The sequence below is a fragment of the Eleutherodactylus coqui genome, chromosome 12, assembly GCF_035609145.1.
Source record: "Eleutherodactylus coqui strain aEleCoq1 chromosome 12, aEleCoq1.hap1, whole genome shotgun sequence".
In the NCBI taxonomy this organism is placed as follows: domain Eukaryota; kingdom Metazoa; phylum Chordata; class Amphibia; order Anura; family Eleutherodactylidae; genus Eleutherodactylus; species Eleutherodactylus coqui.
Window position 1 is genome coordinate 61,585,720 of NC_089848.1, and position 12,173 is coordinate 61,597,892.

Sequence of the window (12,173 nt, forward strand, 5' to 3'; positions counted from 1 at the left end):
AAATTATGCTCCTTGTGAAGGCACGCTTACAAACTCTAGGGAGTTACAGAGTAGAGCCCTTCCACAAGAGACCAGGCCAGACCAGGCAGATGCCGGGGCCCACTGTGTCTTTGGGGGCTCACAGAGTACAGGGGTCCAGAAAAGGAAGGGAGCTGCTGGGTCAGCATAGCAGTCTGGACACTGATTTTAAATTTAGTTAGTTTGATAAATAAAATTTAAAAACTACATATTCGCCTCCCCTGTTGCTCCCCAGCAGTTGCAGTTGGCACTGCTATCACGACTGATTTCCAAGTTGTGTGATCACGTGACACACACATGATCATTGAAGCTGGGGAATATCCATAGTAATCGTGTGTGTAGTGTACAGAAGTTGATGTGTATATGTTCTGGAAGTTTCTGAATGGTCTATGTAGTCTTGTGCTTATGTGTATTTCCAATGTGTTTCATGTGAGTGAATATGATGTGTATTGCACCTTTTCAGCACTGAATAGGTTGCTGTCAGGGTTATGTCCGGAAAAGTATCTATTTGTATATCATGTGACTTTGTTTTATACATGTGGATGCAAGGTGCATGAGAGAGAGTTAGTTGTAGTGGTTGTTGGAGTCGTCTCTTGTTGGCCTGACCAGAGAGGAGCTGGCCTTCACACAGACACCTTCAGTCTGTGTGGGGGTGAATATGGAAGAGGCTGAGAGGATAGCTTGTGAGTGTTATGGACCCCTTCTTCTTCTCTACCAGGAGGATTAAGACAGAGAGAAGCCGCAAGTAATTGCGAGTTCCCACCGCGCAACGCTGCGTGTGTGTTCCTGCTCCGTGAGTGTGTATCCGTAGAGATTTGTCGAGTGTTCATGAAAAGTGTCCGGGAACAGAGATCCACAGATAACTTGGCCTGTGAAAGTCCCTCTGTCCTCCCGTGTGTCTTCCGTTACTCCACGTGTTCTTCTACACTAAGTGTATAGCCGGTGGATGTCAATTGTTACTGGACTGTTACAAGTTGTGTTACCAGTAAATGACTATATCCACCGTTCCCAGTTCTGCCTTTAAACTTCAACTCTGAGTGTCTGGACTCCTTATTCCATCATCTAGAATTCCTCGTGGAGGAGGGAACAGTAGCATCACCCGTAAGAAAAGGACTAAGGCAAACCACCAGTGGGTTTCCCTATTAAAATAGTCTGCCCTTGTCCCTTGGATGTGTCCCTGGTTACCCTCCGGGTGGCAGATGGTAGAGCCGCCATGACAAGTGAACTACTCTACCCCTGCTGTCTCCTAGGATGGGGCCTGCTCCCCGGACGCTGCATGTGTGTCACATGATCACACAACCCGGAAGTCAGCAGTGCGGACAGCAGCTGCTGGGGAGCAACAGGGGCGTCGAGAATGTAGTTTTTGTAATTTTATTAATCAAACTAAATAAAAGTAAATTCGAGGGCCCGACTGCTGTGCAACCCAGGTGCCCTTCCCTTTCTGGACCCCTGTGCACTGTGGGACCCTCCAGATGCAGTGGGGCACAGTAATTTTATTACATCTTTATAAGGGGGCAAAAGGTGGCATGCAAAAGTGATAAAATGTGCTATCTAGATTTAAAAGTTGGCAAAGGGTGGAATCTATCTGTAAAAGGGGTAAAAGGTGGCATCTATCGGTAAAAGGGGTAAAAGGTGGCATATCTAAAATATATCAGTACTTTAAGGGGTTTTCCATGAATTTTAAAAATTCATATAGAGTAGTGGAGTTTAAACAACCGCTTCCAGCTGAGTTCTGACGAGCGGTCACTTGATATTGCAGCCCTTCCGTTGCTGGGGACGTCATCACAAATGTGTTGGTTGCCTGTTTATAATAATTGCTAAGCCAGCGCTCTTCTATCATGGCAAATGCAGATATAGAAAGAGGTGCCCACTGAGACTCTATCACCCGGGGGCCCACATAAACCAGGAGCCGGTTCTGTACTGAGGAGTCTATAAGCTGCAGTCAGTGGTAGGCTGGGCTCACACGAACGGGTCGGATTCCGCATGCGGGAGGCCCGCTGTTTATTCCGGCTGTGAGCCCAGACGGTGACCCTACGCACCGCACTAACCTGTATTGCGGATGATTAGAAAACTGGTTGCAACATCATGTCCTGCCCTGGCATTCATTGTGAGGACAACATGCCAGCAACCAGCGGCCACCTGCTCTGGAAATTGCTTTGCATACCTATGAAATGTATATGCGCCACTCCTTGCACAATATATATTGTTACTGACAGCAAAATTACATTGTAAAACTACTTTTCATTTTCTAGGAAATCTGCATCCACCGGTGGCTGCCCAGGATCTGGAAGTTACAAAGGCAGGTTACCTAGAGAAGCGACGGAAAGGTATGTTGGCGTACAGTCTTAGAATATCAAACCCAGATGCACTTGTTTATTGCAACGTTCTGTGTGCAAATGTTTCCTTAAAGAGGTTTTTCTGAGCAAAAAGTATTGATGACCTATCCTCAAGATGGGTCATCGATAGTCAATCGCCGGGGTCCCACCACTCGGGATCCCCGGCAATCAGCGAGCTGGATGTCACGATCAGGACTGGGAGTGGAAGTCAATCATTGAATTAAACATCCTATTACACTTCCACGTTTCATGTTGGAGGAATCAGTGTAATAACGGCCTTCAGCTTCCATTGATTTCAATGGGAGTGATGCCAGCTAAGGCGCTTCCCCTCCGGACATCAATAACAACGTCAGGTCCGCTGCATTGTCAGTGGACTGGGCGATCAACTGATCTACGGGTTCCTGAGCAGCAGGTCCCCGGTGAATATTGATGACCGATCCTGAGGACACAACTGGTGGAATGTTTCTGTACTTTGTGCACCAATCTGGTATCCAGAGCTGGGCAAGAAAATGCTGCATGCAAGGTTTTGCTGTCCAGTACAGGGAGGCATCTGGCTTCAAAATTGACGTGCTGGTTGCCATGAACAATCCCACAGAAATCTGAAGGATCAGTTTTACCATTAGTTTCCCAAACTATAACACAGAAGGAAAAAAAATCTATGATATGGGAACCTGGACTTACTTTTCTTTACACGACTAAACCACCAAAGCTGCTTCCTTAGAAGTGTCTATGTACCCAATTTCTATATACCAAAAAGGGGTGCTACTAGACTAACCCCTTCCCCACTCACGTCATACATCTATGGTGTACTTCGGATGTCTGTGTATGGAGCAGGCTCAGGAGCTAAGTTTGCATACACAAGGGCCCACAACAGCCATGATCGAGGATAAAACTTATTACAGTTGTTAACCTTTTAAATGCTGCTGTCAATTCTGACAGCGGCATTCAAATCCCCTCAACGGCTTTTCTGGGAGTCCCAAATGACCTCTCTGTGATGAGATTGCGAGGTACCATTTGGGTGTCATGGCAGTCAAGGACCATCTCAAGGCCCCAGAACTTCCACAAGTGAACACCTACGGTATAAACAGCCAGTGACTTGTTTTAATAGAATAATGCAATACTACACTATTGTAGTGTATAAGCAATCAGACAATCACAAGTCCTCTATGGAGACTAAAAGAAAAAGGGAAAATTAAGGTTTTTATTAAATTACCGTGAAAATAAAAAATATTAAAAGTTAAAAAAAACTTTTCAAAGTAATTCCATAAAAAAATGGTATTGCCACATCCATCTTTATGATGGACGGTGAACAAAGCCAGGAAAAACAAATACGCAATGCCAGAATTGCACTTTTCTGTTTACCCTGACTTTAAAAAAAATTAAATAGAAAGCAATCAAAAAATCATATGTCTCCCAAAATGGTATCAATAAAAACTAAAGAAAAATTAAAAAGTTATGAGGGTGCAAAAATGGCAGCAGAAAGCAATTTTTTTAAAAGGCATTTTATTTTTTTTAATAGTACTACATTAAAAACTACATAAATTTGGTATTGCCGTACTTATACTGACCCACAGAATAATGATAACATGTCATTTTTACTGTATGTGAACATCCTAACAACAAAATCCCCCAAAATGGCACAATTACGTTTTTTTCCATTCCTCAGAATTTTTTTTCGACTTTCCAAAATACAATGCATCCTGCAAAAAGTAAGTCATCCTGTAGCCATGCCATTGGAAACATAAAAGAACTATCATTTTTTGAAAGTGGGAAGAAAAAAAGGAAAACAAGAAAAAAAAGGGGGTCTGCAGCAGGAAAGGGGTTAAAATATCCAAGGCACAAACAGAGATAGCAGTCAGTGCACAGATTGTTAAATTTACTTAGATATATCAAATAAAAATGCTAAATGACACCTAATATACCATATCTGCTTACATCAGCGCTTACTCTAATTAGTAACGGTAAATCTAAGTAACTATATATTGTAAAATGATCAGGTAACATTACACATAGTGTCCCTCCATGCCCTGCTAACAGCACAGGCCAAACTTGAAAATATACAGTATACCTCCTCCACATCCCTGCATCATACGTTATTTCAGAAGGCGCTGTGTGCCAATGGCCAATCAGTACTGAGCACAAGTACCGCCCTCTTTCTGCTTGATTTGATTGTATCCGTAAGGGGGGCTTCATCAGGACGGAGATGCAATTGGGCAGTGTGGTGATCTGCCCAGTGTCCTGGTTGTCTCTGACCATGTGCCCCAAGTGCTCAGGGCCATGATGCAACTACCGTACATCAGTATATTGTTAATAAACATTGTCAGGGCCAACTGTTGTTAGTCATGCCCATGTTTCCTGCACAGCCATGCTTATTACACATTTCCTTTGTACTATTCTGATGTCAATCAGGATTGATCGCACACAACAGTATGACATCTGCATGGTAGCACTCCACCAATACAACAACCTGTTTTAATATTGGATTCTTTCTTTCCATGTCAGATCACAGCTTTTTTGCAGCGGAATGGCAAAAGCGCTGGTGTGTTCTAAGCTATACCACCTTTTACTACTACGGGAGTGACAAAGGTAAGTTCTTCCATATTTCCCGATTAATACATGAAGACATGTTAAACCCCATCATTCTTGTAGACCTGCAATGAACATTGTAATCTCACCTCTAAGAATGGGAGCACTTGAAAATTAGTTTTAGAAGGTTGCACGGATATTTTAGTGGCGCATGTTGCTGGGGGACACATGCCGAACACGTAATTATTACATGATGGAAAACATGGTGCAATGAGGGAGATTGATCAGTAGTATTGTAGGATGCTGGTCGATGAATATATTGTTATGCCAAAATCTAAAGTGATCCCTTATCCACCATAACTTTATGATCATAGCTGTCTGACCGCTTAGACCCCATCGATCCTGAGAACAAGGGTCCCATGTCCCCCTCTTCTTGTCACTGCAGACTCTCTTCTTCCACCCACAGTGACATCGGACTGAATGGAGCGCTGGCCACGCATGCACAGCCACCTCTCCATTCACTACAGCGGGGCTGACGGTAATTGCCGAGCGCTTGTACTTGGCAGTCCCATTGAAAGTGAGTAGAGCGGCACCTCAGATGCAACTGCTACTCCATTCAATTTGGGGGCTGCAATATGGCTGCAGTGAGGACGAGGGGGACACGCCTTCCCCTCGCTCTCAGGATCATAGGATAGTGGATAACTTTTTGCCACACCTATTTTTAGAAATGTGCCGAGTGGGCCACAAAAAGTCACTAATTTTGGCTCAAAGATGGTGTTCCCAAAATTCTGCAACTTTCATATGCCACTAAACTGGAGTAAACACCCTTCCTTCCTGAATTCCCCCCAGTGTTTTCAACAACTATGAAGGGTTATCTAGGTCTTAAAAATTGATGGCTTTTCCTTATAAAAGGCTTTCAATATTAGACCTGAGGGGCGAATCAGCTGTTTGAAGGGGTGCTCTGCCAACTGCTGCTTCCCCTGCCTTTTTAGCAGGTATAATACCAGCTAGGAAAAGTAAAAAGATGTGCCAGGTAAAGAATGAAGAGGATGCAGTCCTGGCATTGCTGGGGTCCCTTCCAAGCATGTAATTAGTAGGGGTTGCCAGGAGTCCAACCCTCACAGGTCTGATATTGAAGGCTTTCCTTAGGATAGGCCATCAGTTGTAAAACCATTAGATAAACGCTTTAAAATATTAAGGTACAAAGCAGTCGCAGGACTATTTTTGGGCTTCTCCAGTTCCTAACTCAAAGGTTGCAAAACTCAGATACAAACAAAGCAAGGCTAAATGTTATAGTTTTGAGAAGTGACAAAAGTGATACATTTTTTAAGGAAAAAGGATGAACACATTAAAGGGAATGTCCAACTTCTAGCTGCTGTTTTGCTGCAGGAAGCAGACAGCTCCATATATTGCACAGTGGCCTGGGTTGGTACTGCAGTCTGAGTCTTCTTGAAGTAGATCGTACTCAGCCTGCAGTACCAACCATTGCAAAATGTATGGAGCTGTCTACTTCCAGCACAAAACAGCTAGAAGTGGGACAACCCCTTTAATGCAATTTTGATATTTAATTATTTTTATTACAATTCTGTGGTAGATTTATAACACTTTATGTCTTTGTAAGGGCAAAGCTTACTTTCTGCTGCAGAGCATCAAATCCTTAGTCTCAAAGGTTCAATTACAAAATCTGTCTGTCTGCAGCCACCACAAGGGGGAGCTAACTGTAGACAAAGACTATCTATGTAACGGTCGAAACGTCGCTGTGTCTTATGATGATGTGATGTTCTGATGAAAATACAAGTCTTTTATTGCACCTGAAGATTTGGACTCTGCTGCCTATTTTCTCTTTCTACCACAAGGAGGAGCTAACTGCAGACAGGTTTATTAATGTCTTTGACTGGAGTTGTACAAACCCTTATACAGTTCCAAGTAGCAGACATTTTATCATTTACCTGTATAGCTGCGTGATTTACAGAGTGAGCCTCTTGTTAGGAAACCCAAACATTGCTCAATAAGGCTGCTTTCACACGCGTAATATTTGTGCGTTGCGAGAATAAAATCGCGACGTGCTCTATCTTTGCTTCTATCTTGGTTTGCATCACCCATTGTTTACAATGGGGCAAAAAAACACATCACACGGCATGCGATGTGTACGCAAGTGCGATGCGAGGTTTCCTATGTAAAACAATAGGAAACATTTGCCGATCCACTGATGTGGCTAAAAGCTGTGCTGGAGGATCGCAACCCCACAGAAGTGATGGGAAGCGGTTTTGACAGAAAAACGTCTTGCATCTGCCGATACACCGCATGTGTAGAAACACGATATTGGGCTGATTTTCACAGCACGATATCTGACTTAACCATGTGTAAGTAAGCCAACTATGTAATTTGTGTCTGGTACCCTATGACAATCAATATATATTTACATGGTATGTGGCAAAACAAGGTCTGCCTGCAGCGTATGCTAAAAATGGCGCCTCCAGCATGCAAGCACTTTTGTATGCGAGTCGCATATTGCTGAAGGCATCTGCTAATGGGACCTCAGTAATGGCAACAACCTCCTGCCCTAACGCGTCTTTGAGGGCATCAGTTGTTTTACATCTATTTGCTGTATACACGGCCCTTCAGCAAACTCACAAGAAGGAATCAGGTGGCATCAGGTCGGGTATCTTTGGCTGCCACAGACTATTCTAAATTAATCAGATGAGTGAGCACGCTCGGATAAAGTAGTTACTCGAGCAAGCATCGCTCTTCTCGAGTAACTGCTCACTGGTCTGAGCAGGCTCGACGGGGACCTTATTTCTTTTACCTTATTTTTGTAACTTGTTTTAACATCTATGTCCCCCGTAACATCATATAAAACCTCTGTAGCTGGGGCAGCTATAGGAGCAGCATTTATAGGAGCCCCAGTTATAGGGAAAAACATCTCCCTGTAGTGACTGTAGTCACTAACAGAGCTGATCTGGGTCTGCTAAGACCCTGCAGCTCTTCCTTGGTAGGGGACACCCGGCAGTCATGTGATCGCCGGGTTGAATAGCGGAAGTGATACTTCCACTTTCTCTCTTTTCTTTTGAGTATCATGGTACAAGATTTTCTTTAAAAAGTGCCTATCCAAAAAAGTGACATAGGGTAAGTAAATAGCAAGAACTAGGACACTCTGAGCTAGAACGTACATTCATGAATCGCTGGTATACAATTTGCATATTTTGAGTTTTTCAAAAAACTCCAGGCATGGATACCTTTTATACCCCCCCCCCCCCCTCCCTGCTTTATTTCCATGATGGCCAACCACTGGAGACTTAACTACAGGTGCTCCTGTTCTTTATCTCTGACAGACAAACAGCAGAAAGGTGAATTTTCTCTAGAAGGGTACAGCGCCAGGATAAATAATACTCTACGCAAGGATGGAAAGAAAGATTGCTGCTTCGAAATCTACGCTCTTGATAAACGCGTCTATCAGGTTGGACTTTTTTATGCCTCTGTGTAAATGAAATTGATAAAAGCGTAACATCGGCAGTCTAGGAGAAAGAGGAACATTTGGGTTGTAACAGCTCACTAACTGGCAGACACATCTGCACACTGCGCTGATACATATGGGAATAGAAGACGAAAAACAAAATTCTGATAAAGTTCATGTCCTCCAAATTAAAAGGGAACATTGCCGCCTACGTATCAATCCTATCTCCTGTTCTTTTATGTTTTACCGCTGTCAATTTTTATATATTTTTTTCTTCGTAGTCAGTGATAGGGTGAAAGAAAAAGTTGAATTCCCCAGAAGAATTTATAGAGATTTATCAATACAAACACCTTACATACTAAAATCCCAATATGGCCGCCAGGGGTATGAGGAAATCAGAGCAAACTTCATACGTCAGCGGAGCCTTTCAAAGATCTATCATTTCGCCATCAATACGGAATGTAACTCTAATATACTTTAAATATCTGAAATTGCATTTGAAAATCATTTAATTAAGTTGTCAGGTAATGTGTTGAGATCTGACAAGAACATTTTTAAGAAAACTATACCCAGCAGTCTAAAGATATTCACGGGTGTCTTCTAATTGTCAAGGGCAAATTTCGTTCATCAGTTTTGGCTTTGACATTGATGAAGAGAAGCAGTTTTTTTCGGCACAGCTGCCAGCTGCTGATCAGAGTTTCAAATCCATCATCCTCTGCTCCAATTACGTAAATTTGTCAAAATTAACTGTACATTATAAGAAGCATCCTTGCAAGAAAAGTATCAGTAGACACGTAAAGAATTGCTAATGTTTCCATAAAGAAGTGACATGAATGTTAGTGTTTTCAGCTGGCAAATCATTTCTGTCTCTTCCTTTTACGTTTTTTTTTTCTAGTTTGCTGCATCAACCCCCAAGGAGGCAGGCGAGTGGGTAAATATAATTCAAGGAGGTAAATAACAGACTATATTGTGATGCATCCCATATTATGATTTTGTAATAACATATTCATACTGTGAAAAGGCATACCTCCGCTTCCAGATGTTTAAAAGGGATATTCCTACCGTAGACTTCTATGGCATTTCTACAGGATGTGTCATAAAAGTCTAATAGGTGTGGGTCTCACCTCTTGACTTATCTTGAGTTAGGGTCCACACCTCACCCTTGGCCACGGTCAATGCAGTGGTTGGAATGATGGAAATAGTTGAGCGCCCCGCACTGCAGTGTTTTAGTAACTTCTATAGAAGTCAATGGGAGTTACAAATAGTGTAGCTCAACAAGCTACACTATTTCCATAACTCAGAAACAGCATAGCTTGCTGTGTTACACTGTTTGTACAACTCCCATTGACTTCTATGGGAGTTACAGAAACAGCATAGTTCACCTGAACTCAACTGTTTCCGTCATCCCGGCCACCTTGTAATCAGCAGTAATTGCATCTAAAATGGAATACCCCTTTAAAGAGGGACCTCCCAGCTATCCTGATAAGTTTGTTTTAGTAAATACTTGTATTCCTCAAACATTAACAATTCTGGAGCATTTATCCCTAAAACTTTGCATCATGTTATTGCTTAGTTATTCCTTCTGGAAATGTATGAATAATTGGACAAGAGGGTGTTACTATTGCCAAAAAGGCATGTCACTATATTTGGTGCTGTAAATGCTATACTTTGTAGGATCATACTCTATTGACAAGGAAAAGGTAACACCCAGTTGTCAAGTGTGTTGTGCAGTGTTTGTGGATCCACTGCGTCGTCCTGCCATGTGGAATTACCCCACAGGATAGACATCTGACCCCGAGGTGCAGACTGAGTAAATGCAGGTTCTCGGTACACAGAACGCGAATGGGCCTTACCCTGAACTGAGATCGGCTAGATAACCCTGTCCTGGAGATACTCCTGGTGGTAGAGATCCAGGCCGCCTTTTCTAACCCTGACTCCTAGACCTCCCTACCCACCTGGTGAGGATGGGAATCCAGAATCAGATGTACCGAGCCACGTGGATATGCAGAGTGGATGTAAGATGAAAACCGGAGCCAGTCCTGTGCAGAGATCACAGATACAGGGAACAGAAAGACAAACAGAACCCAGCGGCAAAACAGACAGGGAACTGGAAAGACACAATATAAACTAGTAGCGGATACACAAAGCACTGTCTTCCAACAGATAGCAGCACCAGCAGCTTGTGTGCAGTCACCCAGGGAATGAACAACAACACCAAGCGTTGTGGGTAAGGTCTGGAGGGTTTTAATAGGAAGCTGATTGCAAAGCCCCACAGGCTGGGTGGAAGATCTAGACACAGTAACCCTGTGAATGCTGAAAGAAACAGAAGCAGACTCAGGAGACAGAACGACGCCTTGGTCTATTGGACCTAACAAAGTGACCCTCCAGGAAAAAGCTAAAATGCAGCTGTTTTCAGAAGGAACGCTGCCACCCAAGATGCTATACTTAAGGTCCACTTACACTGGATGACTGTTGGGTGTAAGCACCCAACTATCGCTTCTACGCTTTACACAGAAAGGATAGTCATGGTAAATAGGAGTTGTTCAAAAAAAGAGCAGCTCCTGTTTACTGGACCCAATATTCGCTTGGTTTCTAGTTCTGCTAAAAACCAAGCGACTCCAACAGGTGAGCGATTTCTCGCTCGGTGCTCCGTTGGTGACCGCGGGTGCATTGGATGATTATCACTCAAATTTGTTGTTTCCAGCAATAATTTGGACCACAAGTACCTTAAGCTAGTCTCTACCGATCCAGAGGTCCACGAGGGGCATCACACAAGTGAGGTCATCAACACTTGTGCAGTTCCGGAACAGCGGGGTCTAAATACCTATAACTTTGGGGGTGGAGTCAACACACGCTTTTTTTAAACTAATTTATTGAACTGAGCACAAGCAAAGCATCCAGTAAACAACATATGAGGTTTCAACATTTATGTATTGATTGATCATCCATGTTTTGGTCCTAACAGAGGGAAAAAAAGAGTTTTTTTGCGACACCGCATATTTACAGCGTTTTTTTTGTGATGATCGCATTTGAAGAAGCCTTTATATTTAAGTGTAAACTCTTTTTAGAAAACAGATTTAACTTTAAAATCTACTAATGTGAATCCAGCTTTAATAAAGGTCATTCTGTATATAGATGGTGAAACATATGATGACGTGACCCAGCCAGCTGGCATGGATGATGAGCATGAAGACATTTATGAAGTGCTTCCAGGTACGTCTACGCCATTTTACACCAAGAAACACCATTCCTAATTATTTTTATTACTATGATGCACTAAAATGTTTGTTACACTTTTTTTTTAGGACAATCAATATAAAAGTCTTCATATTTTATCTCCTCTATATAACAACTTATTAAAGGGGCATTTCCAACTAGATCATTTATGGCATTTTCTGGGACCCCCACCTTCTGGGACAATACTGTAGGGGTCATGAGACCCCTTCACCAATTCAAATTAGTCATGATGATCCTCTTCTACCATTGACACCAGTGAAGAGGTGACTTAAGGAACCCTTCATTGAAGTCTATGAAAGTTACAGAAAGAGGCAAATGCTGCTTGCTGTGCCATTACACAGTAAAACTTGCCAATCTAAGCTGAACACACACATTTATGGTGGAGTCAGAAGAAAAGCCGTCCACACCTTGTGTTTGACCAGCTTAAAATGGGAATACCCCTTTAAAACTTGTTTGAGTCCACTATCCTAAAGGGGTTGTCCAACTATTCATGAGAATCAGTAGTACAATGGCGAGGGTCTGCCATCAGGGATCTTCAACGATCAGCTGATCACTGGACTAGTGCGCTTATGCACTGAGATGATTTCGGCAGAAAGCAGACA

The 12,173-nt window shown here is 42.8% G+C and overlaps 1 protein-coding gene across 1 annotated transcript in view; it reads left to right on the forward strand.

The window, feature by feature from the left end:
- Positions 1 to 12,173, forward strand: part of SKAP2 (src kinase associated phosphoprotein 2) — a 226,512-nt gene that overhangs the window by 140,122 nt on the left and 74,217 nt on the right. The window contains exons 5-9 of the mRNA XM_066584584.1: positions 2,271 to 2,345; positions 4,857 to 4,940; positions 8,213 to 8,337; positions 9,230 to 9,284; positions 11,470 to 11,547. Of these exons, the coding sequence (XP_066440681.1) occupies positions 2,271 to 2,345; positions 4,857 to 4,940; positions 8,213 to 8,337; positions 9,230 to 9,284; positions 11,470 to 11,547 (417 nt within the window). The remainder of the gene's footprint in view (positions 1 to 2,270; positions 2,346 to 4,856; positions 4,941 to 8,212; positions 8,338 to 9,229; positions 9,285 to 11,469; positions 11,548 to 12,173) is intronic.